Raw genomic sequence first — 26,614 nt, 5'->3', positions numbered from 1 at the left:
AAAAAAAGAACCTAATAATTAAAATTGAAAAAAAATTAAATAACACGACAAAATTATTCTAACATTAAAAATAATTTCATTTATAACTTTTATATTTAACAGAATAATTTATGTTAGTATACATACCTTTAATATAAATTGAAACTAAAATGAACCTGCAAAACCAAAAAAAAAATCAAATTATTAAAAATTTGCAGGAAGTGAAAAAATAAATTCAAACATTTACGAGAACTTACCGATGAAAAATATGAAAGGAGCGAATGAAATGAGTCAATCAAGTATTCAATTTATAGAGTAAAATTTATAATATTATAATGAATTCGAAATTATTAAAGTTATGTTATTGTAGCTTATAATACATGTGCGGAGACGTGCAACTCTGAAATAATTTAAACATGTCACTTGTACTATTATTTTTTTTTAAAAAAAAAAAGTAAGAGCGTGACTTACTTTTTTTAAAAAAATAATAAAGCAAGTCACGCCATATGAGATGGCGTGACTTGCTTTTTTTTAAAAAAAAAATTTTTTTTTTTTAAAAAAAAATTGAAAGTCACGCCTCTTGAAGAGGCGTAACACATTAGTTTGTTAAAAAAAAAAATTTAACCTTATTCTATTAAATTTTTAGAAAATATGCGGTAAACAGTTAAAAACCCAAGAAGTACACATGAATAGTTATGGATTTTCATGTAGAAATAATAAAATAAAAAAAGGTTAGCTCAGGATTTGATTTGCACTTAGGATTGTAATTTGAGAAATTATTTCAAACTTGATCGATTTCAAATAGCAAAGGTTGCATTTGAAATAATTTATAATTATTAATATAAGAATTTAAATTTAGATGAGATGTATTTAAATCTCTCTAAATGAAAACTATAGAATAAATAGATTTTATATGATTTGAACCAAATGTAATCTTGATTATTATTCAAAAATTATATTAAAAAGATTATTTATAAATTGAATATAGGTTATTACACAACCCGCCAATGGGATTTGAAATGATTTAATACGAAGGAAAGGACACACTGTGCTTCCTCCTCCTTTACTTTAATTTCCTTTTCCTTTTGTTTCTGTGCAAACCAAAATACTAGAAATCGACCGTTGAGGCCGAGCCTAAATTCAAAATCAGCAAAACTTAAACTGCCCCTCACCCACACCACACTCGTGTAATCTCTCCTTTCTTGACGATTTTTCTCCCCCATTTTCGGCAGAAATGGTGTCCAAGATTGTAAAGAGAACCCCCACAAAATCACTCAAAAATCTAAAAAACTTCACAACCAACCGCCGCAGCCGCAAGAAATCTCCGACCAAGAATGCCACCGGCGCCGCCTCTCTGGTGGTTGCTTCCATCAACAAGTCCCTGTCCTCTTGCCACCGCCGCCTCGTCAAGATTTTCGCTAGACTAGCTTGTATTGCTAGCCCGAAGAAAACGCCCCGCAAGAAGGGATACCAAATTCTTCAAAAAGTCCCTGCGAATCGCCCGGAGACCGTCCGTAGAAACCTGTTCAATGAAAAGACAAGCCTCCCTCCGTCTCTTTACCCGGATAAAAGGACCATCTTTCTTGATTTAGACGAAACACTGGTGCATTCCAGGATGAACCATCCTCCTGGGAAGTACGATTTCATAGTCAGGCCTGAGATCGATGGAGAAAAGGTCGAGTTCTACGTGCTGAAGAGGCCATTTGTGGATGAATTCTTGAATTTCTTGAGTCAGAAGTTCGAGGTTGTCGTTTTCACAGCCGGGATCGAGAAATACGCATCTCTTGTGCTGGATAGGCTCGACTGGAGGTCTCGTATATCTCACCGTCTGTACCGAGATTCCTGCAAAGAAATTGATGGAAAGTTGGTAAAAGATCTGTCAGAAATTGGGAGAGATCTTAGCAGGTTGGTGATTGTGGACGACAACCCAAATTCCTACGGATTTCAGCCTGATAATGCTATCCCGATCAAGCCCTTTATTGATGATCTCGAGGATTCAGAACTGAAGAAGTTGATTGATTTCTTTAAAGGGTGTGAATCCGTTGAGGACATGAGAGATGCTGTGAAGTTGTACATAGCTGATCAGAATCAAGAAAAGCTGGTGCAGATTTAGCTCTGTTTATTTTCACATTTTTTTCTTTAAAAAGAGTTTCTGTTTTGTTTGTCAAGGTTTCTTTGGCTTGGCAGCGCTAAAAATCACATAATTCAACAGATTGCTGAAATTCAGTTCATGCTGTCATTTCTTTGGTGGGTGTCCAGTGAACTCACATACATTCCATACGAAATTCACGTTATCCAAATGCTATGACCTCATGCGATGTATACCAATACGTGTAGATTCAAGCCTCCACTTGTTGACTTCGTTTTTCCATTAAACTAAAGAGTTTCATCAACTGTGGCGCTATGATCAACCAGTAAAAGATGAGCACAAATTAAGAAAACATTTACGAACAATTTAGCCTGTTAATTATACGCACTTTAACATCTAAATTTAAACAATTCTATTGTTTTAGAAGTTAATATATGTCCCGCCTTCCCCTTCTTTGACTGTTTTCTTCTCTAAAGTCATGATTCATCAATCAGCCGCAGTTACCAAGTTCTTGACTGTTTCCTTAATGATTCCACTTGTTTTTTAACACGCTTAACAGATTCGATTCGTTCATGTGGAAAACATCCAAAAAGGGTCCAGATTTCTTGATTCCAATCATGAAAACGAAGCAAAATTGTGTTTAGAAAGGATTGCATGAAATTAAGCTGGATCGCAAGTGGAGAATACAAATTAGCTCCATTTGCATTCGCTGGAAAAAAATTGAGAAAAATATTCACGCCATCTTTGTGAAAAACCATATTTTATTGCTCAATTTTGATTCATATAACTATTTGCGAAAAGAATATTAAATTGTCACGAGTTTTCAATAATAATTCGAATGCTTCCGTGCCTATGCGTTTGAAATATGAGAGTTCACTAGAACTGTGTAAGATATGAAATTTAAAATAAACATTAAATTTAATAAAAACAAAATATTGCAATACTTTGATTCACAAGCCGTTGCCACGATCTATACTGTTTATAAACTCCAGTATAATACATATTGTTTTCCAAGTTATATAAAGCTAAAATTTTCACAGATCCATAGTTATCACTTATCCCCAAACGATCACAAGGGATTGTTATCAAAGAGAAGTACTTCATACAACGAATTAAGATGGACATTGAGCAAGATTAAAATGGGACGAAGTTAGAAACAAGATGATATAGAGACCAATTTACACGACAATATACAGTCTCGTGGCGACTATGTTCTTCTCAATTGTCACGGATCAGATTCGTGGGCTCGCTCAAAACATAATTGGGTAACTCGTATTTGGCACCTGCAATAAGATTACACTTTTAAGAAGATATAGAAGAGGGGTGGAAATTACATAAAGATATGATATGATTCACATTTGAAACTGATAAGCTTGAGCCAAGATCAAACATATTCAAACATATTTCGAACCAAATAATATTTTTTGTTCTTTATGAGTATTAATATGTTTATCGTTGTTTCAAAAATATCTTTAAAACTAAACAAGCACATATGTTCAAGCTATGTGATTCATGCTAATTTAGTTCGAACCACATCAATTGAGCTTAATTCGGATTTTAATTCAAGCTGAACTTGAGCAATATTGTTCATTCTTCTACTTCGATCTGAGCTTCAAGCCAATTAAAAACACTGTAACTAACTGAATTGAGCCAAAAGCTATTCATATTTTCAAATACAAGCTCGAGTTCAAATACCAAAAATACGAGAAATATTCAACTTGACTTGATCCATTTGCACCCAAAGTACAATAAAATGCAAACCTCTCTCATCATAGCAGATTGTTAAGTCAGAACTTTGAACGATAACTCCGGCACTATCCACAATTGCTTGTGCAAGAGTTAAATCAGCCTCTGATGCAGCCCGGAGTGCATCCCAAATCTCTGAACGTCGATAAAAACCATCAGGAAATGAAACATAATTGGAATTATCGGATTTCAAAATTTTCGTATTGAATTGACGTTAACACTAGAAGACGAAGTAACATCTAAATAATAATTGATATTTGAAACTCAAACATCAAATATGAACCAAGTTCAAATCTTCAACAAAAACAAATTTAGGCCTCTGAAAGAAAAGTGATGCATCATACTAGCATTTGCAAACGCATAATTTACAACGGAACGACGTCGAATTGCTCTCATCATATGTAGACTGTAACATTTGCAAAAGGTGAATTTCACGAATTTATTCATCACTACTCCCCAGCAGCTTTTTAAGTTACAGCCATGTCTAGCAGCACACATTTAGTATATCAAGATAAAAACTATCTTGCTTAATATAATATTTAGTGGCACTACACACATCCCATATATAATGTTTTATAATCTATTAGACTGTTACTGTATATTAAAGGAACTGTGCCATACTAACTATCACCCTCTCATGGTATAAAGCCCCCTCTCTTAAGTTTTTGTACATCCGCTAGTACGTACTAATGGGGAGAGAGTATTACAGTATACCTTAAACTCTTGGTATTGCATCCCTTTTGGCAATACTACAATATATCTATCACTATGTATTAAAGGCAATAGTGTCATACCAATCACCTTGGTCTCTTTCCATGTCAGGACTCTTTTTCAAACCAAATGTTATTCCAAACCATTATTAGATGGAGGGATATCATAAGAAACAAGTCACCGAAGCACACTCAACAAATGTGTGTAATAAAGCATATATTTGAACTTGTATTATAGAATCAATTCTCACATGCATACCAAATTTTATTTCCATGTGTTGTAACATAATTATTTATAAACCAATAAAGGATGAGAGTAAAATTAGAGAACTGCTCAACAGCCCAAACCACGCAAGCAATCTTTTACTCCAAAGTAGCCAATTCACTGACATGGCAAATAATTTAAACAGCATAAGAGAATGAAAGGTCTACAAACCAAAGAACCAAGCCAAACTGCACTACAAGCTCAAAATTTAACTTGAAAGTGGGGAGGGAAGACAAATCTTTCCAGTTCCATCAATCATAGACAAAAAGATAGCTTAAAACTTGGTATCAAATTCTTGCAGATAACTAACACGGTTTCAGATCAAGTAAGCAAGACGTGTCATGGCAATGACGCATGGAAATAGTTTTCTATATGATAAAAATAGAAATCAAGATGATCCAAATGAATTCAAGAAGGTGAAAAAACTTAAGGTAAATGAAGCCCCATGAAATAAAATTACATAAATGCTGCTGTTGAGAACTCTTTAGCATAACAAATCAGATATTGTATGACTTCATTTCTCTTAAACTTTACATGATCTAACTTCCTAAATCATATTGGGAGAAGCATATGATCTATCTTCTTTTGGGGTATGCCAAAATATATGACAATTTGTTATACCTGTAGCCTTGTGATAACCATATATAATAATAGAACACCATAGCTTATTTACATATAATCATCTGAAGAATCCCACAGCTCGCTCTAGAGCTTAATGTGATGATTATAAAAAGATATGTAGAGAAATAAAAAATGATATACCTTTCCGACCACCATAATGTGGAGCAGTATCCCAGAACTCCTCACGCATCTTTACCAGTTGTGCTCTAGTTATAGCTTCTGAATGCTTCCACGCCTTGGGTTTTCTTATTTTCTTTGAAGTTTCTGGATTCAGATAAGAAGTCAAAACTATGAGGCAGTTAAAATAAAACGAAGTCCAAATTTATATTATTGAATCTGTATGTCAAATTTAAGAAGCTAATACCACAGCAAGCATCATGTTGATGCATCATGCATGAGACACACAGAAGGCACAAATAAATATTGCATTGCTCATTCATAAAGCATAAAATGTGAATAAGTTGAGGATTCTTTAAAAAAAACATCGAAATTATTGGTGCTAGCGTGATATGAAACAACGTGCAACTTGTTCTATTAATCCTTAGAATAGGATCAATTGTAGTTTGTGATCATTATTCCTTATACTAGATTATATCTCCGAGCTCAAAAACGCAAGCACAAAGTTGACTATCCAATATCCATCCAGCAAGATCGTATATAAATTTATATTTCTCTAGGTTTTGCATTAAAATAGATGTTCCACCAAGCCACTAAAATTACAATCTGGTTATATGAGGATTCAGCGTATAACCCATAAGTCTGAGAAAATGCAGACTCAGGAAACACAGCCATTCTTTTTTCTTTTTTACTTTCTTCACCAAGTCAAAGTTTCATAATATTGAAGCCTCGGGCTTCGAACAAATCAGAGAAATCTTTCATGTTTAATGGAACACGTTGAATAAATCCAATCCTCAATCAACTCATTTTTCCAAGTGCGAAACTCCAACTCCATGTAGAAAACAATAAATTTACCAAGCAACGATTGAAGATTGGAATAAAATCAGAAAAGAATAACTCTCTATTCACACCAACATTCGAAAAATCAAACAGTTGTCACAATCAGAAGCTAGATTTAAATTCACCAAAGCCCAGACACGGAGTCTCAACAACACGACATTTAAAAAAAATCTATGAAGCAAAGATATGATTTTACAGTCAAATAACTAACGGTGAACCCCAACAACAGTGTCCCTCGTTGAAATTCAAGAAAACAAAAGTTCATTCCAGTGAAAAACGCAACAAAAAGAGTACCCTCTCCCTTTAAGCGTGATCCAGCGCAGCCCATATCGCCCAGCCACTGATTTCACTCCGGTAAGAAATCCTACTAATCGAACCAAAACAGTAGATATTTGTGGTATTTCTTTTTCAATTCATTATGTTAGAGGTAATCTGGGGTTTTTTTTCCTGGCGAAGTTGAGCACGGAAAATCGAAAGAAGGGAGGGAGTCCACTATCTTTTTGTTTCAGAAACCACGAGAAATAAGGAGAATAAATATTTTAGGAAATCAAATGTTTTTTTTTTAATATTGATTTAATGGACAATATGTCTTTATATATGTTTGTAAAAATAAAAATAAAAATCATATTTTGATCAATTCAAATTCAAATTCAAACTCAGATGTTTTTGCACAATATAATATATTATCACTGCATTATATTATATTTGATTGAATATTTACGTAAATAATTATATACATATTATATCTGAGTAGAATTTTTTCACATTTAGATCGAGTTTGAGTCATTTCTTCATATTTAGGTCGAGTTTTTCACATTTGGGTCGAGCATGTTTCGAGATTTTCACATTTGGTTCGAGTTTGGGTCGAACTTTTCATATTTGGGTTGAGTTTTTTCACATTTGAGTTGAGTTTTTATATTAGGGTCAATGTTTTCATATTCAGGTCGAGTTTTGGTCATTTGGGATGAAATTTGGGGTGGAGTTTTATGTCAAAGTTGAGTTCAAGGTAGATTTTTATTTTGATCAATGTAAATTTTTATGAACAAAATAGTAAAATTAGGATGTCTCTTTTTTTTGGGGAAGTTGGTGAAAAATCCCCAATGAAAACATTTCTTTGGGTTCACTCCCTACCCACAAAATTGTGGTACTATGTCATACAAATTATGGTACACTTCATGTGGAAATGTGGTACTAAAAAAGTACCAAGGGACTGAACACTAAAAAAAACGACGGCTGGGGACTGATCCCCAATTTCCCGCTTTTTTTTTCGACTTAGAATTACCTCATTTTTCCTATTTTAGATTGTAAATATTTCTTATAATTAATTTCCGCAAGATACCAAACATAGACAAATAACTTAATATAAAATTTAATGAAAAAAATATTCTGTTGAAATTATATTTTATTTTATATATATAAAAAAGTAAGTTTTGCATTTAAATTTCTGTTATATATCAAAGTTCGCTAATATTTTGGAAAAGAGTAAAAATAAATAATAACTTTATGACAAAAATTTATGTGAGATGGTCTCACGGGTCGTATTTTATAAGACGGATCTCTTATTTGGGTCATCCATGAAAAAATATTACTTTTTATGCTAAGAGTATTAATTTTTATTGTGAATATCAGTATGGTTGACCCGTTTCACATATTAGGATCCGTGAGACGGTCTCATGTTCTTTCTTTATTTCATTTTTAACAAATATAATCGTTTTCCGAATATTTTTTTCCCAACAAGTTTTGGGGTTGAGAATTTGCAAAAAAGATGACCGAAAGAGAGAGGGGAGAGAGAGTGATGCGTTCAATTCAGCGCGTTATGTGCACATTGCCCTTTTCTTTATATACTTTAATATTTTATTTTAAAAAAATTAAATAATGATAATAATAGGATTGTAATCTCCTAACATGTGATATCCGGATCCATATATAAATAAGATCAATTTTATTGGAAGAGATATTAATTATATGAGACAGATCTTCAACGCGATTCGATCCATAAAAAAATTATTTTTACGACAAAAATATAAACTTCATCTCTTTTTCCAATCAGTCATTTCTCTCTTCTCATCTCTTCCCAAGTATACCAGACATATTTCGATCCGATCAATAAAAATATTTTTTTTTTTACGTCTAATATATTATTTTAACTGCAAAAATATATTTTTGTTAGTATTTTTATAAAAAAAATATTACATAATATAAGTTGATTTGAATAAAAATTATTGCTTTTTAAATATAAATCGAATCTCGTCTCACAAATATAAATTCGTATAACATAGTTGCGTAGGAGTCTTACTCAACCATATAAACGCATTACTATTATTATTATTATTCTGATATGAGTAATAAAGTTAAAAAAAAAAAAAAAAAAAAAACCAATTTTTAGGGCAAAATTTTACAAGAATTGAAATCCCTAACGGTTGAATAATACTTTCCGTTAAGACAATTGTGTCGCCAACACCTTATATATTCATCTTTGTCCCAATTATTGTTCGCCCTCTGAACAATTTTGAAGTTCCAAATCAAGATCCGAGAGATCAATTGTGTAGCAAATCCTTCAACTGGGTAAATTTTTCGCCTTTTTTAAGATTCGTGACCCAATCGCTCAATTTCAGATTTTCATGATCCCCAAATTTCCCGTAAATACCGACCATTTTCAGATTGAATTTCATTGTCACTGATTATTCTTGTTTTAGGTTTCTTGTGAGGATATCAATAAGGAAGGACCGTGTGATCTGATTTCGTGTTGTTTTATGTAACGAAATCGACTAGGAAGTGCTTTCTGGGTTCTTAATTCTTGACGAGATTGTTTTTATTTATGAAGAAAAGGAATCTTAGTACAACTGTTTTATTTCTCTTTTGTGCTCTGAAAATTGTAGATCGGTTACTGGAGAAGAAGCCTCTGCTTATCTCACGAACTAGTTTGTCATGGTCTTTGATCACTGTATCCGCTTCTTTTTGTGAGATTGCTTTCATGGAGGACGACTTTGTACCCGTTTCATATTGATTGCTGTTATTGTGATTAGCTATATTCTTGTTTTCAGGTTTCTTTTAATAAATCTTTTTTCATGGACTGTAATTGATTAGAAAGCGTTTAATGTGTTCTTGAATCTTGAAAAAACTTCAATTTCCTCACTTCTTGGATGTTTTTACTTTTCACATTCGTTACTGGCTTCTCATATTCCCTGACTATTCTTTCTTGATTCTTGAAAGAATTTCGATTTCCTCACTTTTCCGGTGTTTTTACTGGTCGAATTTGCTATTGGTTTCTCATAGCCTTTGACGATTCTTTCACTTTCTATGATTAATGAACTATGCCGTTGTTATCCATCAAAATCGGATAGCATTCTGCCACTTGTCTGTTACCTGCCTTTAGCTTCAGAAGAATACTTGATCCATATTAACTATCAATATCATTGTCTACAGTCACACTTAATTATCATTTCATATTGTATTTGTTTTTATTTCTCATTGGACAAAGAATAATTAGGGATTCCCAAAATAGAGTTTTGCGCAAAAGTTCAAAACTAGAAGGTTTTTCTGCCGTAGTAATTTCTTTTTTACGACAAAAGGCTACTGTTGAACAAATCTAGATTTTAGTTTCTAAATAAAGAACACATCTTCTGAGAAAACTTTTGATGACGTAAAATGTTCATCAATTCCTTGTCCATTTTATCAATTCACCAAACATGTATTGTTTGCTTTTTATGTCAAGTTCTTAATATATTTGTAAATATTATACTGGAATGAATGAAACTAGTAATTAACAAGTACTTACATCAATTTGAAATTGCTAATAAGTTTCCATGTTTGCATCCTAGGTCTGACTTGGAGTTGTTTATGAGACTTTTTTAGGAGTTGGTTCATTTTGGCTATGACTCTGATAACCATTTGTCAAACATGATATTGCATTTGAAATCTAAGTAGACATGGAGAGGAAGGACCTTAAGGCTCCTAATACCCAATGTTCGCCATCAAGCCATTTTGAGAAACTTCAATCAATTTCTGTGGTTTCGTCTGATGATAACTTGAGTTCTAAAGAATTGAGAAGCCAGCATGATTTTGGGGTACCAGAATTTCAGAATGCATCACAAACCCTGTGGGACTCTGGAAAACTTTATGAAACAATTCCTGATGGTTTCTATTTGTCAGTCCTGTAACTTGTGCTTGCCTGAATTCAAACATGTATATAAATCTTAGTAATTTCAATTATCACCTAGTTTACTAGTTAAAGAAAATTATTCCAACTTTACTTCTTTACTTTCAAATTCAACTTGATCAGTAAACCTTTGGTTTTTGTCTTATTCTTATTTTTATATCTGTGTGAAATATTTGACACCAAAATCTGTTGGAACCACATGTCTGTATTGATATGCTTATATTTAAACTTGGGATACTAGTAGTTTCTATCATCATAGCTGTTTAGTTTTTGCATCATAATACTTTTGCAATAGCCGTGTCTTAACATTTTTAATCTTTGTCACTTTGTCAAGAAAATAATTTCCCCTCGATAATGTACATGAATGTGTAATCTTGTGGTTTCAGGGGATAAACAATTGTATGCAATTATGAGCAAGTCCTTAATTTGAAAGCTTCCATGTTTGCATTTCGCCTTATATAGCTTGCTAATTCCCGTAATTGTGGATTGAAATGTTCCAGCAATGAAATATTGATTCCATCTGGCAATTACTGCTAGCATAGCTGGACATTTTTTCTTCTGTACTGGGTTTTATGATCTTCTCACATTGAATAAATTTGTTTTTTAAACTAACTTCTGATTTCTTGAGAAATCCGTAGTTAATGTAAAATTTCTAATGTGTAGCATTTTGTAATTTTTTTTAGCCACATAATGCTTTGTGCATTGTAGGAAAGAAGATTCAAAGAAAATTTTTAACAGTGTTCCTTCATTGGATGACCTTCACACTCTGGATATAGAGTGGCTTCGGCCGAATGTAATTGTTGTTGATGCTCATAAAGATAAGAAGCTTTTCATGTTACAGCAGCTGGCAGCCACTTTGGCAAAGGGACTGCATTCAAGTCCTGCTAAAATGGTCAAGAAGATAAGCAGATTGGTGAGCCCCTTTTGTACCCAACCCAAACATCGTGTTTAGGCCACTAAGTGAGCATGGACAATTGTTACTCTCCAAAAAATCGTATCACAGACTCACAAGTCTTTGGATAGCAAGATTCAATAAACGATTTTCATATATGTAAATTCTAGCTATATATTATCAATTAAATTTCCATTAAGTATATCAATTTTCTTTGATAATTCATGACATAGAATTTTACTTTGTGGGCTTCCCATATATGATGTTTGCTATTTACTAATATTTCAAGCCAATTTAGAATGACTAAGGATATATCATCCATCCAGGCACCAGAAACTAGCACCACTAATATGCCGCACATTATACCACGGGAACAACTTCATAGCATAACAACTAGGCCAATAAACCTAGGTTAAATAAATATCCCATTTCCTCAAAAAGAGGGAGAGGAGAGACAAACACATGCATTACTTGATTTATTGTCACCTATAGCTTTTGATAGCGTTAAGTGCTTGTTTCTAGGATCGATATTCAGAGCCTAAATCATATGTTTGATTCCTATGACTGGCTTTTGATACAATTATTGGAAGTTATTGTTGAGGGCAGCAATTTCTTTTGCTGATGCTACTATCAAAACACGGTATTTAAGTATTTCTTGGTTCCATAAAATTATTTGTACCATTATCACCAATTATAGGTTTTGACATTATGGCATGCAGTTGGTCTCACATGATTAATGGATAAGAAAAGAAGTGGCAACATGAAATTAGTTTAATTATTGCTAGATAGAGATCACCTATTGAAGACCAAAAAATGTGTCCTGTTGTGGGTTTATCTATAAGTTGGAATGATGGCACGTGTTTAAAACTTCCTGGCCAGTTACATTACGCTCTGAAATGGCCACTGTAGATAAACAAGCTGCATAAAACAGTGTGATCTTCAGTTAAATCATCCACCGTTTTTCTTTGGCTACTTTATACCATTTACAGGTCTGCGATTTCTTCAAACGACCAAAATCAGAATCAGATCCAGTAGAGGGTGCCCTTGAAGAAGCCTCTCATTCACTGAAAAATCAAGGCATCCATATGCTGGGTCAGATAAAGAATGGTTCTTGCCATTCCCAGGCAATCTTATTCAAAGTTCTGGCCGACACTATTTGGCTTGAATGTAGGCTTATGGTGGTAAATGTCATCTTTATCAAAGCTCCATGTTTTGTTCTTTTTTAACAAGCAACCTGTTGTCATAGACATTTATAAGTCTCTATCCGAGTAGATGTCTATTCTGAAAAAAAATTAATAAACTTCGGATTTATTTTCCATGTTCTCAGGGTTTACCTCAAGAAGGTGTGACAGATTCCTGTTAGCACATATCTGTCATAGTTATTTCAGATTCAATAGAGCTTTTGGTTGATCTTGTTCATACTCCCTGCAAGTTGATTCCATTTTCAGCAAAGGCAGTGATATTCTTCCAATTTCTCCTTGGTTATCTCATGTTGTTTTTCGGCCTCTAGGTGGTAGGCAGCATCACGCTTAACATCATTATTAGCCATGTAAGTCTTCACTCAATGCACAGTTTTTTGCTATATACTTGTTCTACCTCCTGCTGTTCATTTTCTTCAACTCTTCATATGCCAAATCTTTGGCTATCATTTGCTCTTGTTGTTCCCTTAAAAGTTGAGTTGTGATCTCAGGTTTGCAATCTCAAAACCGCAGTTGTCAAGGCTAGTTGACACATACGAAGGGCGGCTTGGGCACGGGTACGAGGGGCTGCCATTTCCTGGAATAAAACGAGAAGAAATACTTAGAATACCTCAAAACGAGGATAACAATAATCGAAAGTAGTAATAAATAAGCAATTCAAGTAATATCAACAAATTAATAGGTAAAATGATATAGTAGTAACAAATAGGGATTGATCGAATACGAAACAATAGAATATGCATATATATACAATCTTTATAAATATTGCGTCGAATGCGTTGCAACAGAAACTTGTGCATATCTTTCAAAATTCACCAAGCATGGTAGGATTATAAAATAAAATTGTACATATACTTATAACACTGAAATTCATCTCATATTCTATAGTGTTACTGATCAGTCTTTTATATCTAATTCTTCTAAGGGGTGAGACGATATTCCGGTTATTATTACCCACCGTTCCAGGGCCATAAACTTATCATGTTTCGGAAAATTTTCCTTTACCATTTCTAACTTGATTCGTAACAGTGATCTTGATTTGTAACATGCTCGTGATGAAAGATAGACGTACTTAGCAAAGTATATGGTTAGAAGACCAAATAGAACAAATCATATTGTGAGCGATTGATTTAAAACATACATATTTATTTTAAAACATAAGCACACTTACTGAATTATGCTCCAAAAACGTGAAAAAGACTTGCTGTGTTTGGCTCGAAAATGACTTGATCTTGGACATAAATTTTGCTTGAATCCGGACAGCGTTTGGACAGGCACTTGGCTCGATATCTTGGCAGCACTCTTGCTCGAAAATCTCAAGGAATTGCAGCAGGATTTGTTCTCTTCTTGTTCTTGTTGTTGCTCGAAAATGTGATGAATTTTGGTATGATTTTTGCCTTCCTTGTGAGCTCTATTTATAGGTCAAGGAAGTGAACTGAAAGGATGCATTTACATGCCGTATTTTCGAGTTAAGGGTTGTAAATGGCATGTAATGACTGATAAATATATATGGTACAAGGCTATTCAGAATTAAGAAAGGTTGGAATGCTTTGTCAAATAGACTATTACGTGATGTTTAATTCAGCCGAAATGCTCCTTCAAATTTAAAAAATGAAGGCTGCTGATGTTGCGTGAATTTCGAAATTCAAGTAGCTTGAATACACATGAAAGGCTTGTTATATTTTGCATTGTGGTGGCTTTCGAAAATTCAAATTTTCAAATTTCCTTGTTGAAATAAAGGCTGGAATTTTATAGCCTTCACATTTAATGTACATCACAGTTTCATTTACATTGATTTTGTTACACACACAACCCATCTGAGTATTAAATTAATTTTACTGCATTAGTTTCTTCTGTTGTATGTATTGTTTCTAGCTAGATTTTCTCTTACGAATGTGTTATTTATTTCAAGAAATGTAGAATTGCTTTTAATTTATGTGTTTTACATATTCCTAATTCTCGGTTTCTCTTGTGTGTTTTACAAATTTCTATCCTTTTTTAGTCCGAAACATCCTTTCTTTCATGGACACGGAAGATCTATGCTTGGTGGTCGCAGCCATAATTTAAGAGAGTATAACGACGTTAATGCATCGAGGTGTAAGGATCATATATGGTTTCTTTGCAAGTTCGTACTATCGTTATGTGAAAGCCGCCTCGTGACTTGTGCTTTCCTTTGACATTTTCGGTTTGATGCTGCTTACATATCATCTATGGTGTGTTTTCTTGGATCTCTGTATGCTTATGTACATTTGTATAAAAAGGCATTTATCTGGGTACTTTTGATAATCAAACTTATTTGATCTTTATGAATTGGAAAATACCTTATTTTGTAAAGGCAAAGAGCAATTTGACATCAGTGTTTTGAAACCGTGCTTGGTTTATTATTTAACCATTTCTCTTAGGAATGGGTCCATAAAATTCCTGTGGCGGTTTTTTCAGGTTCCCAAAATTTAATGAGTACAGTATTTAGTATGGACTTGTCCTTACAGCTAAGCAATAAACATGTCAGTGAATTAAATTTGGCATTTCGGTATTTCATTATTTCCAGTGTTTGCTAACAATAAATGGTGCTTGGATTATTTTACCCACTTACTATTTCTTCATTTTGTCCTCAGTTTTTAATTTTTCTTGTTATCTAATGGGGTAAAAGGACATGTTTCATGTTTTTATAATTCTAAAATTATATACCAAATTTCAGGTCTGCTGGGGCATCTCCGATAGAAACCCGCAGGAGAAGACGGCGCTGTATTAGTATGATTCCTGAGATTGGTGACGATATTGTGAGGTTGTTCATCCTTAAGTATTGGTATTTTTATATGACTTATAAGCCTAGGGTGATAATATAAATTTTGGTTGTCAGCTTTTTCATTCCTTTCGGAAATTTGTTCATCGCATGCTCCCCACAATGTTGGAATAGTTAAATATTTTCTGCTGTGATTATGATTATCAAAACAAACATAAAGAGTGTGATATTTTAAGAACCGACTTGTATTGATCGGAGCTCAAAATTAGGACATGCAAATTATGTAATTTCCCTGGAATTTTATATTCATAAACATATATGGAAATAGGATACAAATCCTTAGGAGAAGATTGGCCCCAAAGGAAAAATATTCTTCCCTCACCCCTAGCACAAATTAGAACCAATACGGCTACCCAAAAACACGGAATGCTTCATAAATAAAATGACCTGAACTTTATTCCCTCACTTCCCTGCTTGTCACGCGTGTCACTTGTGGATTTCTTTAGGCTCCCAAGTGGGCTTTCCTTCTATACACTTTGTGCGCTAGAGCCTATAAAGGTCTTTAGCCTTCGATCTTATTCCCTTCTCTGCTCGAAGCTGACCATGTCTGTAACATTATCTCTGTTTTCTCCTTTTGTTTTCACTCAAAGGACCGTTGAACCAACATGCATTAAAATGTTGCATAAAAATCAGGTCTGTCTGATGCACTATGTTAAAAATATGTGGTTATGAGTGGCTGGCGCATTATAGAAAGATGGTGTATTACAAGGTTTTGATTGCCTGATGCATTATCTTAAGACTGCATAACAGATAGGCTATCATATTGCATCTTTCTGTTCAATTGTAGGAAAAAAGACCGTTCAAATAAAACCCATAGAACTATTCAATTACATTATGTGCTGTGGCATAAGTTTTTTATTACTGTCTTGCGCGAACAGATGATAGACTAGATGGGATTTCCAATGTTTGTGTAATTTTTGAAAAGCCATAAAGCTGGTGTTTTTTGAAGAACATTGACTATATTCTGATTTGATTGCTTGGAGCAGAATTATTAACATGGCATGGTAGAATTTCTAAAACGTAAATGTTGACTTCAATTTGCTGGAACTAAACCTGATTGAATGTTGTATTTATGAAGAAAAAGTTGGACCTTTAAAATTTGGGGATTCCTGGTTTTTGCTTGATAATGTAATGAAGTTGCAACTTCAGTATGCAAACTTTTGTGACCCTTTGATCTGCAGGTGGGAACTTTTCTATGGTTTTAAAATTTCCCTATAAAGGTAATTTTTAAAATTTAATAAACCGGAGTTTTTATTGACAATTGTCTGTGGTGACAATCTCCTCACTTTAAATTACGGAATTTAAGAAAGGGTCCCACTACTATGTGCATGCATGGTATTGTGATGTAACTTCTTCGGTGAGCTTTGGCGTGAATTGACTTGGTTGGGGAAAAGTCTGCTGTAATTTAATACATTTGGTAGCTATACCAGCTTTTTTGGTAAAGCTACGTCATTTCACTTTTGTCCGTGAAATTAATTCTATTGCTGTTCGAGAATTGAATAAGAATCTGATGCGAAATCGTTTTCCAGTTGAACAAATAAATTCATCTCGTAGTTGTTCTACAAGCGAAAATGATGATAGCTCTGATCTTCAAGAAAGTGTATGCTCTCCTCTTTGCTTCTTTCTTGAAGGAATTCTGCAAATGTTTTTTTTTCACCTTCAATTCAGTAATTTTAAGCTATGTTTCAAACCATACATTGTGTGTGTATTCTTAGATGCAAATTAACATCTTTCCTTGTTTCTTTCTTTCTTTTCTTCACTTTTCTTTTAGTTGTGTTTGGATTGATGGGTTTTGAAATGATGGATTTCAAATCTATGATTAAAATCCTTGACTTGCTTGGAGTGACAAAATTCAAGTAACTCTATTATCAAGTTAAATAATTTTAGTAGTAATTGCTGTAATTTCGAATACAGCCAAAAGTTATCATTTGAAATTAATTCCTCAAATTTATCCCCCAATTCATATCAAATCCATCAATCTAAGAGCAACCTCAGCGAGTGCATGGTTATGTTTTATTTAAAATGAGTTTCTTACTCAAAAATTTCTTACCCATCTTCTTTGCAAATTAAATTTTTTGGTACATTTTTGCAGCCTGAAGGCCCTGAACAACAGATGTCTTTTTCTTGCAGGAATTCCTTATTTTGTTATCATTTGGTCTATTTCAAATAAGAAATTTTCCTTCTCAGGTGTCAAAGTTGAGTCTAGATGACCATAATGGAATGTATGGCCAAAAACTTTTGACAGATATTTTCCGTAGAAAGCAAAAAAGCACCCACAAGGCGATCCCATTGCCTTCATCTCATCATTTTTCCAATCAAGCTTCTACTGTGAGTGAACCCACAGAGGTTTTTGCCAGTTCCAATATGATGTCAACATTCGACAAAGTTCTTGAATCATCAACAATCTGGAACAAGCCTTTATTACCATTCCAAGAATGGAACATTGATTTTTCCGAAATTACCATTGGAACTCGCGTTGGAATAGGTATGCTGTGTTTGGGGATTGTTCATTATTAGCCAAGCATGATTTTATTCGGAGTTCCTTTTTGGTTGAACACAACCGAGCAACTATACACACAAAAGTTTGGCCAGTCCATGTCTTTCTCCTTGTTTTTTTTTCTAATATCGCTACATTTTCATACGTCTCTGATTCAAAGCGAACGTGATTTATTAATAATTGGACATCTCTTTTATTTTTTGTTCGAAGCGGATATAGTTTCCTGTTTCAGATTTGCAAATTTGGAAAAGGGAATCTTAGCTACTTTACATCCATCATTTGTGTATAACATTTGTGTTCCGATGTGAAAAAAACTTAAATTATGTATTTGGATAATTTTTGAAAAACATTTTTTAAAAATATTTTTAAAAGAGTTTTCTCCTCGTATAGTTTTTAAAGAACAATTGAAACATGTTTTTTGATGTTTTTAGAAACGAAATCAATGATAAAAATCAATAAATATTACTTTTTAACTGTAAAACGTTTTTATAGAATAGTTGTTCAAAGCATATTTGTTCTTAAAACAACTTTTAAAACTTTTTATAATTTTTTATAAAAAAACACTTTTATAAAAACGTTTTATAAGTAATTGTCCAAACAGAGCCTTGGTTTCATGCAGTTTTGTTGTCATGTTGGGTCGTTATTGCCTTTGATTTTATTTCTTAATGATTTTTATTTGTTTTTTTAATTTCACTCAATTAATCTCACTATTTTCTGAATCATGAAGTTCATTAGTTTATTTCATATGCTCTCTGGAGACACCTAGCCCATAATACAAGTTATATGCAAGCAAAGTAAGGTGAATTCTTTTTTCAGATTTGGATTAACATTTTTTCTACCTCACTATGTTTCTACATTCCATTTACTATGGTGTTGATATTTCTGGAAGTGCCGTGCCCAATTATAGTAGTCAAATTGCCCAATTTTCAGAATTGTTTTTCATAAGATTCTACACAAGTTCAGTGCAAACTTGGAGTTTCTTCAGGATAATAACTATATTTGGCTTCAAATATTTTTTTTATGACATCCATAGATACATCGATATTGTTATTCATATTTATTGCAATCGACTTTTACTCTGCCCGATCTCTCACACTGGATCAATCTTGCGTTTCTGCATATACATTCCTTGAAGTTTGTGAAAGATTTAGGTAAGCCAGACAAATTATCAGAATGCTTTTGTTGTGCAGGAAGGCCAATTTTGTGTTTTCTTTTGTTTAACTTGATGATTTCTATTCTTGTCTCAGACATTTTTATATTTTTCCCTATATATATCAATAAATTTTTCCTTACCAAAGAAAAAGGCTTCCAGTCTTCAAATGTACCTGTCATTAGTAGATTAGTATTATTAACCATATTTTCATGTTATTTATCTCTCCATCCTTGTTGAACACCCTTTTTTCTATGTTGTATCATAGGATTCTTCGGGGAAGTTTTCAGAGGCACCTGGAATGGTTTAGAGGTAGGGATCAAAGTGTTTCTTGAACAAGATCCGACTGTTGAGAATATTGAAGATTTTTGTAACGAAATATCTATCTTGAGGTAATGCATGGTGGCTTTTAATGTTTTTAGTTTTTCTTTTTCCCCGAAATAGTTTCCTTGACTTGCATCTTTGGCAAGGGGAAAATAACATTCTTTTGATTACCTAACCAATTATTTTCCTTCTTGCAGCCGAATTCGTCACCCAAATGGTAATCTTGCTACCTAAACCATTTTAAACAACTTATTCTTGTTGTTTTAATATTTCTCTATTTGGCCAAAAAACACATACTTTATCTTGCAGTGATACTATTCCTTGGTGCTTGCACGAAGCCTCCTCGCTTGTCCGTGGTTACGGAATACATGGAAATGGGATCGTTGTATTTTCTGATGCATTCTAGTGGACTGAAGAAGAAACTTAGCTGGCAGAGGAGACTTAAAATGCTTTGTGATATATGCAGGTGCATTTGCTCATCTCTTTCTTTATACTTTTCTACTTATTTATTACACTATGGCACATAGGAAAACTGTGTTTCTGTCACCAAAATGAAGGAATGGAGCATGGTTGATGGAGTCTTAAGTCATATTCCAATATATCTGTTGACAGTTTAGTTCTTATTTTGATTCAATGAGGATCCAACTATTGAATATAGATTGTGCAAATTTTATTATCACATTTAATGGATGAAGGCTTTTGAATTGCATTAGAATTTGTGAATATGTTTATTGATACACTTTAATGGAGGCCAAGGTAAAATAGATTTCTTTCCAATAATGAAAACTTGGTTTTAAAATGAGTAGCATGAATTTTGATAATATTACATGGTAAACCGTATTCTAGATCTTATTGTTAAACGTGGTAAAAAATAGATCGTAATAGGCATAATAAGGGTAGATCTGATGTTATTTAGATATGTATTATTTTAACTTTGTTCATCGTTTTATATTTTTTTTTGGTTTCACTTGATTATGTAGGGGATTAATGCACATACATAGGATGAAAATAGCACATCGTGATCTGAAAAGTGCAAATTGTCTTGTGAATAAGCATTGGGCGGTGAAGATATGTGATTTTGGGCTTTCTCGGAGACTTACTACCAGATCAATGAAGGATTCTTTTGCTACTGGAACTCCGGAATGGATGGCGCCAGAACTTATCCGCAATGAACCCTTCACAGAGCGATGTGACATATTTAGTCTTGGGGTCATAATATGGGAACTCTGCACACTAAAGAAACCATGGGAAGGCATACCATCGGTCAAAGTAAGTCTTACATGATGTTTCCACCAATATTTGCATCTCAGCAAATAAAAATAAATCATCCAAATGTGTCGGTTTATATTTTGCATTGAGCAGGTAGTTTATGCTGTTGCCAATGATGGACAGAGGCTAGAAATTCCAGAAGGTCCACTGAGCACTTTAATTGCAGGTCCGTCTAAAGAACTTTGATAAAGTTTTATGTTTGACTTTTGTTATCATCCAGTGAAAGTTCACAATCGATTTTTTTTCCCTCCCAGATTGCTGGGCTGAACCAGATAAACGGCCATCTTGTCAGGAGGTTCTCTCAAGGCTGCACGATTGCGAAAGGTTGTTAGTTTAATTGCTGCAAATGCATTGCTCAAGTGTACCGTCAATGATAAATTCTTTGCATTGAGATTTGGCAAGATATAATAGAAACGTTTTCATTTAAGACTCGCTCTATATTGGTCTTTGAAGATTAAATGGTGCTTAAGTTTTTCTCCACTTGATCTTCCGTATGCCGAGTCTGCTTAGGTTATGATTGTTACAGTCAATTAGACATGCTGTACTCTCATTAAAGCTCACAATTTTCAGAATCGGACAACATTGACGTACAAATATTAAAGTTTCAATAGTCATTCCGCAATCCGAACTGTCAAAAGCATGTCAAAAAGCATGAAGAATGCAACTATTAAATCACACTCTAAATCCTGTTTCTCAAATATTATTTTTTTTATCTCGCTTTCTTTGGGAGACAGATAAAATGAATTACAGTGTCATTGTTGAAGCCAATTTCGAACTTCTAAGCCACAACTTCTCATTTTAATTACCAATTATTACGCATCACCTACATAAGGGATGGCACCCACTGTCCCCAACCCCAACCCTCTCCTACCTTCCAATATGAAATTTGTACCTTCTTCCGAATACATCAATATATCAATCAAAATCGAGTATAACAATAACACATGAACATCCCTCGTTTTCACGATGCTCTGGGATCTGTTCCATGTTGCCAAACGTAAACGAGCTCGTCCCAGCCGGTGCTTGCCAGAAGCCCTTCGACAAGCACACTCATATCCACACCAACTGCAAACTCTGTATGGTGATCATGCCTCCCAATAAGCGCTTCTTCAACCATATAATCCCACAAACATATCGTCATATCATACGAGCATGATGCTAACAAACTTCCTCTGTGTGGTGAAAATTTCACCTTCCTCACTGCATATCCGTGCCCATTAAGCACAGCCACCGGTACTCTGTAATTCCTAACATCCCACACTTTTATTGATTTATCCACTGAGGCAGTAGCGATTATGCAGTCGTCGTACTTGTTCCAATCACACGACAGGATTTCAAATTCATGTGCAGGAAGAATCATGGTAGAACCTGAAAAAAATGAACTTTACTTAAATCTGCAGATCAGCAAGCTAAGTTTATGGTGCGTTCTGTTAGCTGTGATCATAAATAGCACAATAATCTGTTCTATAATTGGATATCAACTTGTTGCTAAAGTCGAATCTCATACTTTCAATAGTTGCACGATTCAATGAAATCAGAAGCAATTTACCTGGCTCTCGAACGTCCCAAATGCGAGTTGTACAATCCCCGGAAGCGGAAGCGAAGACATCGGCATGCCTAGGATTCCAAGCAACGGAGTACACACAATAAGCGTGCTCCTTGAAAGTCCTCACGCTCGCGGGCCGATCCACGGTCCACAGCTTCACGGTATCATCCCAAGAAGCGCTCAAAAACGAGTCTTTCCGAACGGAGTTGAAATCCACGCCGTGGCACTCGCGGGCGTGCTCGTGGAGCGAGCGAATTGGGTTCGCAGTTGGCGGCAAGGACAAGTCATAGATCTTGAGGCTTCCGTCGGCGATCGCTGCGACGATAACGGAGTCGTGGGATTCAGACCAGCAAAGGTCGTAGACGCCGTCGGCAGTGTCAAACGCGACACGTTCGGCAATCGTAGGCCCGAGTTGGAGGATGTGGAGGCGGCCGTTGCCTAGGATGCCGAAATTTTGGGATGTGGCAACCGCGAGCTGATTCTCATAGAAAGGGCTGAATTTGACGGAGTATCCATTGAAAGGGGTCCTGAAGACCGGCATGACACCGCCGGAGATTTGGTGGGAATGGTGGCGGCTTGCTTTGGTTTGTTTATCTGGAAGTCAAATCACTTTCAAGTATTGAAAACAATTTCTCTACGTTTCCATTCATGCAATTTCCTACAGTCGGAAAGCAGAAATATTTCACACTTTTGTTATAAATTATAAATTATAAATATAAAATAATACAAATTCTAATATTGGGCCATCCACTCCAATTCGGTCCATATAAGTTGGGCTTTATGACTAAATACAATTGGCATATAAGGAGCCCCGATGAATATTGCCATTGACAACAAAATCTTGATTCTGTGTCATGTATAGCTTTAGTTTTTTGGTGGAAACCTCACGACAAGCAAGGATGTTTTTTTTTATTATTATTATTTATTGCGTGGGTCGAATATGGGTTCTCATGCAAGTTCCAACATGATCTAGGCAGCCACCGGAATCTGGATATATGAACATAGATAGAAGAATCCTTAGTAACGGATCGTTGTGGGACGTACGTGATCACTATGGACGTGTTTTGTATGCAAACGCTAGAAGTTTGACTATGGCTTCAGTTGTCCCATTCTACATGGATTATTCTGTGTTACACTCAAAGTATTTATCTCCATATGATGTAATTAAATGTTAGCTCTTTGATATATATGTAAACTTTCGTAAAAAAAATAAAAAACTCACGTGATCTAATGACATTAAAAAATAGAGAAAAACATCTCCGATGTAGCATAGACTAACTCCTCTGTACGGACCATTCACATGCTGCCAGTGACATCCGTGTCCTAACCAATTAATTTATGGGCCTCCCATTTGATTAGACGCTAGCATGATAATTTTGAACGGGCTTTACGCACACCAAATCTCCTTAAAAAGAGATCAACATCAGCTTCCTCGGGGCAAGCTCCGATCATCTGTCTTGGGCATAGCTAGCTTTTACTCCAGACCTTTGAACCTTAAAGCCATCTCCAAGCTTAGCTTTACGGGACTCCATACGAGAGAAGGTTTTTGGGTATGGGCTTGAATCTACTCGCCTTCCTTATTGGGCTTGACCGATCTGTCAATATTATCAAAAGTAAGTCAATTATTATTTAATTATATTAGCATAAGGGCAAAAACTTGTGTGAGACGGTCTTACGGGTCGTATTTTGTGAGACGAATCTCTTATTTGGGTCATCTATGAAAAAAATATTACTTTTTATGCTTTTATTGTGAATATCGACAAGGTTGACCCGTCTCACTGATAAAGATTCGTGAGACAGTCTCACAAGAGATCTACTCTACGATAAGAGGGGTAAGTGATGAATAATTAATACGATCAAATAAAGATAAAATAGAGTACACGTTATTATGTTTTTAATTTGCATAATATCTTAAATGTTCTTGTAATATCTAAATCTAACCTTGATTATCAAAATATATAATTGTAAAGTTTCATTCGTATTCATATTATCATTATGTGAGTGGAGAACGAGGTCTAATACAATATAGTGTCATCACATGCGAATTGACGAAAGTGAGATAACTAAATAATAAAACAACAAGATATGAATAAAAAAAATTATAATTCAATCCACCTTAGACATTAACTTTGAGACAATACTGGAAAATCACATATTTTACGTGGTCAAACTCATAAAAAGTGATCAAATAATAATCTTAAAATTTTAATGAATATCAACTATTTATTACATTCAAAAAGTAGCCCATTTTGTCTGTCTCCCTTCACATGTCATTCCAATCCGAACAAAACGCTTTTTGCATACTCCTCGTCTTATCCCCCCTCAACCCTTTCTTCAACATAATTGAAATTAATCTTTTTTATCAATTTCCAATAAAAAAAAATTTAGTACAAAAACTTGTATTAATAATTGAAGAAAATTTCTACAGTGTTTGTAAATAAATTTTAAAAAATGAAATAATATATAATGTACGAAGTCACGTAAAAAAAAATATCGATAATTCAAATGTAGAACAATAATTAAATATAATGAGATGTTATAAACACGTGAAAATAGAAACCAAGTTCCGATTTCATTGAATCGTTTAAATACGATTTGATCATGGTTTCGATCAATTGAAGCTAAACTTTAGTGGGTTTTTTTTTTTTTCTTTCCAAAAATAAGTATTCGATAATCATATTATAAACAAAATAAAAAGCATGGCTTGAATTTAGTTTTAAATGATATTAATCGAGCCTACATGTACTATAAATACTTGTTCTTAGGTTAACTTATTAAGATTTAAGGATATGTTTGATTCCAAATGTCAAGAAGTGTTTGATTTGGTGAAGTATGAGTGTTGACAAAAACTTGTGTGAGACGGTCTCACGGGTCGTATTTTGTGAGACGGATCTCTTATTTGGGTCATCCATGAAAAAGTATTACTTTTTATGCTAAGAATATTAATTTTTATTATGAATATCGGCAGGGTTGACCCGTCTCACAGATAAAAATTCGTGAGACCGTCTCACAAGAGACCTACTCATGAGTGTTTGGTTAATTATAATAACTCGTGAGTTCGATTGCTTCTATAAACATCTTATCGGGTGTGTTTGTTGCAAATGACTTGTCCAGTAATTTTTATCTATTTAACTTGGTTTGCAAATAGATTATTGTATACACGAAGATATCGACTATCATTAAAAAATTATGTTTAATAATTTTGAGAGAAATAACATTTTGCCAACAACAATAATAATTTTATTTTATTTTTTTAAAACAATAACAATAATGTTATTATAAATCGAAATTTAGGATTTATAAAATATTGATAATATTAGTCTGTAAAATAGGTTATTGACGACGTCCCTCTTCGCTGTCTTAAGCAAAAAAGAAGAAAGAAAGAAAACAAAGAAGAGAGCTGAGAAGCAATAGGGAGCCATGAAAAACGCGATCAGATGCTGCATATCTTGCATTTTTCCATGTGGAGCCTTCGACGTCATTCGGCGGATAGTTCACGCCAACGGCCGCGTCGAAGAACTCATCATCGTCGTGAAATCGGCGGAAATACTGAAACTCCACCCCCGGCACATCCTGAAGAAGCCCAACTCCAAATTGGATGATCAGGGGACATGCCCCAGGATCATAGTCGTTCCACTCGACGCAGTACTTAAACGAGGGGATATTTATTTCCTCATTCCCCTGCCTCCGTCGCCGGAGAAAAATCGATCGAAGGGGAAGAAGAAAGAATCCCATGAAAGTGGTGGTGACGGTGCAACTCCGGTGAGAAATTTGCGCTTTTCTGATCGGTACTTGAGTGATATTTTATCGGAAAATGTTTCCGACGATAAGGGTAGGCGGCGAGGACGGCGCGTCGGCATCTGGAGACCTCATTTACAGAGCATTTCGGAGCTGGCGGCCGGAGCAAATTCATTTGTGCGTAGTAATTAATCTTTTTTTGTTTTTCATTTTGGATTATATTATTATTAATTATTAATTAAATAAAAAAAAGCTCAAATGCTTTCGAATTTACACATATATTTAAAAAAAATTTTATATCATTTGAAATTTTAGACTTTACAAGTATGAAAACGATTAAAATTTATAGTATCAGATTTTAGATGACCACGTACTTATTCAAATTTTTGAGCACGTTACAGTTATCATGTAAAATAGATTAAAATGATTGATTATTTTTAAGTAATTTTAAAAATAACCACTAATTTTTAATTTCTTAAATAGCATAGAGTAAAGATACAAGCACAAAAATAAGTTTACGTGTGCATGTATATCGAGGAAAATAGCATGAACTCGATCTCGAAAGATTGTTATATTTGATACTTTGACTAATGGTCAGAAGTTTGATTCTCCTGTCGGCTACCAATAATTTATCGGACGAGCTTTGTCGTACATGATTTTTTCATTGCAA

At 34.1% G+C, this 26,614-nt stretch overlaps 4 protein-coding genes and 1 pseudogene across 4 annotated transcripts; 3 read left to right on the top strand and 2 right to left on the bottom strand.

The window, feature by feature from the left end:
- The first annotated feature begins 1,074 nt into the window (after positions 1-1,074).
- Positions 1,075-2,318, top strand: LOC140960162 (uncharacterized). Its single transcript, XM_073418313.1, has one exon. It carries the CDS (start codon positions 1,214-1,216, stop codon positions 2,090-2,092), a length of 879 nt encoding a protein of 292 aa, XP_073274414.1. The 5' UTR covers positions 1,075-1,213; the 3' UTR covers positions 2,093-2,318.
- A 694-nt stretch (positions 2,319-3,012) lies between these two features.
- On the bottom strand, positions 3,013-6,912 carry LOC140958507 (uncharacterized). Its single transcript, XM_073415967.1, has 4 exons — positions 6,662-6,912; positions 5,552-5,674; positions 3,830-3,949; positions 3,013-3,351 (listed from the first exon to the last, which is right to left on the bottom strand). Exons 1-4 carry the CDS (start codon positions 6,693-6,695, stop codon positions 3,287-3,289), a joined length of 342 nt encoding a protein of 113 aa, XP_073272068.1. The 5' UTR covers positions 6,696-6,912; the 3' UTR covers positions 3,013-3,286.
- A 3,384-nt stretch (positions 6,913-10,296) lies between these two features.
- Positions 10,297-21,087, top strand: LOC140959414 (serine/threonine-protein kinase EDR1-like; annotated as a pseudogene).
- A 520-nt stretch (positions 21,088-21,607) lies between these two features.
- On the bottom strand, positions 21,608-22,867 carry LOC140959168 (peroxisome biogenesis protein 7-like). Its single transcript, XM_073416966.1, has 2 exons — positions 22,210-22,867; positions 21,608-22,028 (listed from the first exon to the last, which is right to left on the bottom strand). Exons 1-2 carry the CDS (start codon positions 22,745-22,747, stop codon positions 21,622-21,624), a joined length of 945 nt encoding a protein of 314 aa, XP_073273067.1. The 5' UTR covers positions 22,748-22,867; the 3' UTR covers positions 21,608-21,621.
- A 2,759-nt stretch (positions 22,868-25,626) lies between these two features.
- On the top strand, positions 25,627-26,136 carry LOC140959413 (uncharacterized). Its single transcript, XM_073417252.1, has one exon. It carries the CDS (start codon positions 25,627-25,629, stop codon positions 26,134-26,136), a length of 510 nt encoding a protein of 169 aa, XP_073273353.1.
- Positions 26,137-26,614: the final 478 nt, after the last annotated feature.

The sequence above is a fragment of the Primulina huaijiensis genome, chromosome 15 (assembly GCF_012295235.1).
Source record: "Primulina huaijiensis isolate GDHJ02 chromosome 15, ASM1229523v2, whole genome shotgun sequence".
Taxonomy (NCBI): domain Eukaryota; kingdom Viridiplantae; phylum Streptophyta; class Magnoliopsida; order Lamiales; family Gesneriaceae; genus Primulina; species Primulina huaijiensis.
This window is presented reverse-complemented; position numbering and strand designations above follow the sequence as displayed.

Bases quoted from the DNA above. Each gene is read 5' to 3' on its own strand.
- LOC140960162 (XM_073418313.1), top strand. From the start codon at position 1,214: ATGGTGTCCAAGATTGTAAAGAGAACCCCCACAAAATCACTCAAAAAT.
- LOC140958507 (XM_073415967.1), bottom strand. From the start codon at position 6,695: ATGGGCTGCGCTGGATCACGCTTAAAGGGAGAGG. The intron at 5,675-6,661 runs GTACTCTTTTTG...ATCTGAATCCAG, and splicing joins ATCACGCTTAAAGGGAGAGG to AAACTTCAAAGAAAATAAGA. The intron at 3,352-3,829 runs GTTTGCATTTTA...ATCTTATTGCAG, and splicing joins AATCTGCTATGATGAGAGAG to GTGCCAAATACGAGTTACCC.
- LOC140959168 (XM_073416966.1), bottom strand. From the start codon at position 22,747: ATGCCGGTCTTCAGGACCCCTTTCAATGGATACTCCGTCAAATTCAGC. The intron at 22,029-22,209 runs GTAAATTGCTTC...CATTTTTTTCAG, and splicing joins TTGGGACGTTCGAGAGCCAG to GTTCTACCATGATTCTTCCT.
- LOC140959413 (XM_073417252.1), top strand. From the start codon at position 25,627: ATGAAAAACGCGATCAGATGCTGCATATCTTGCATTTTTCCATGTGGA.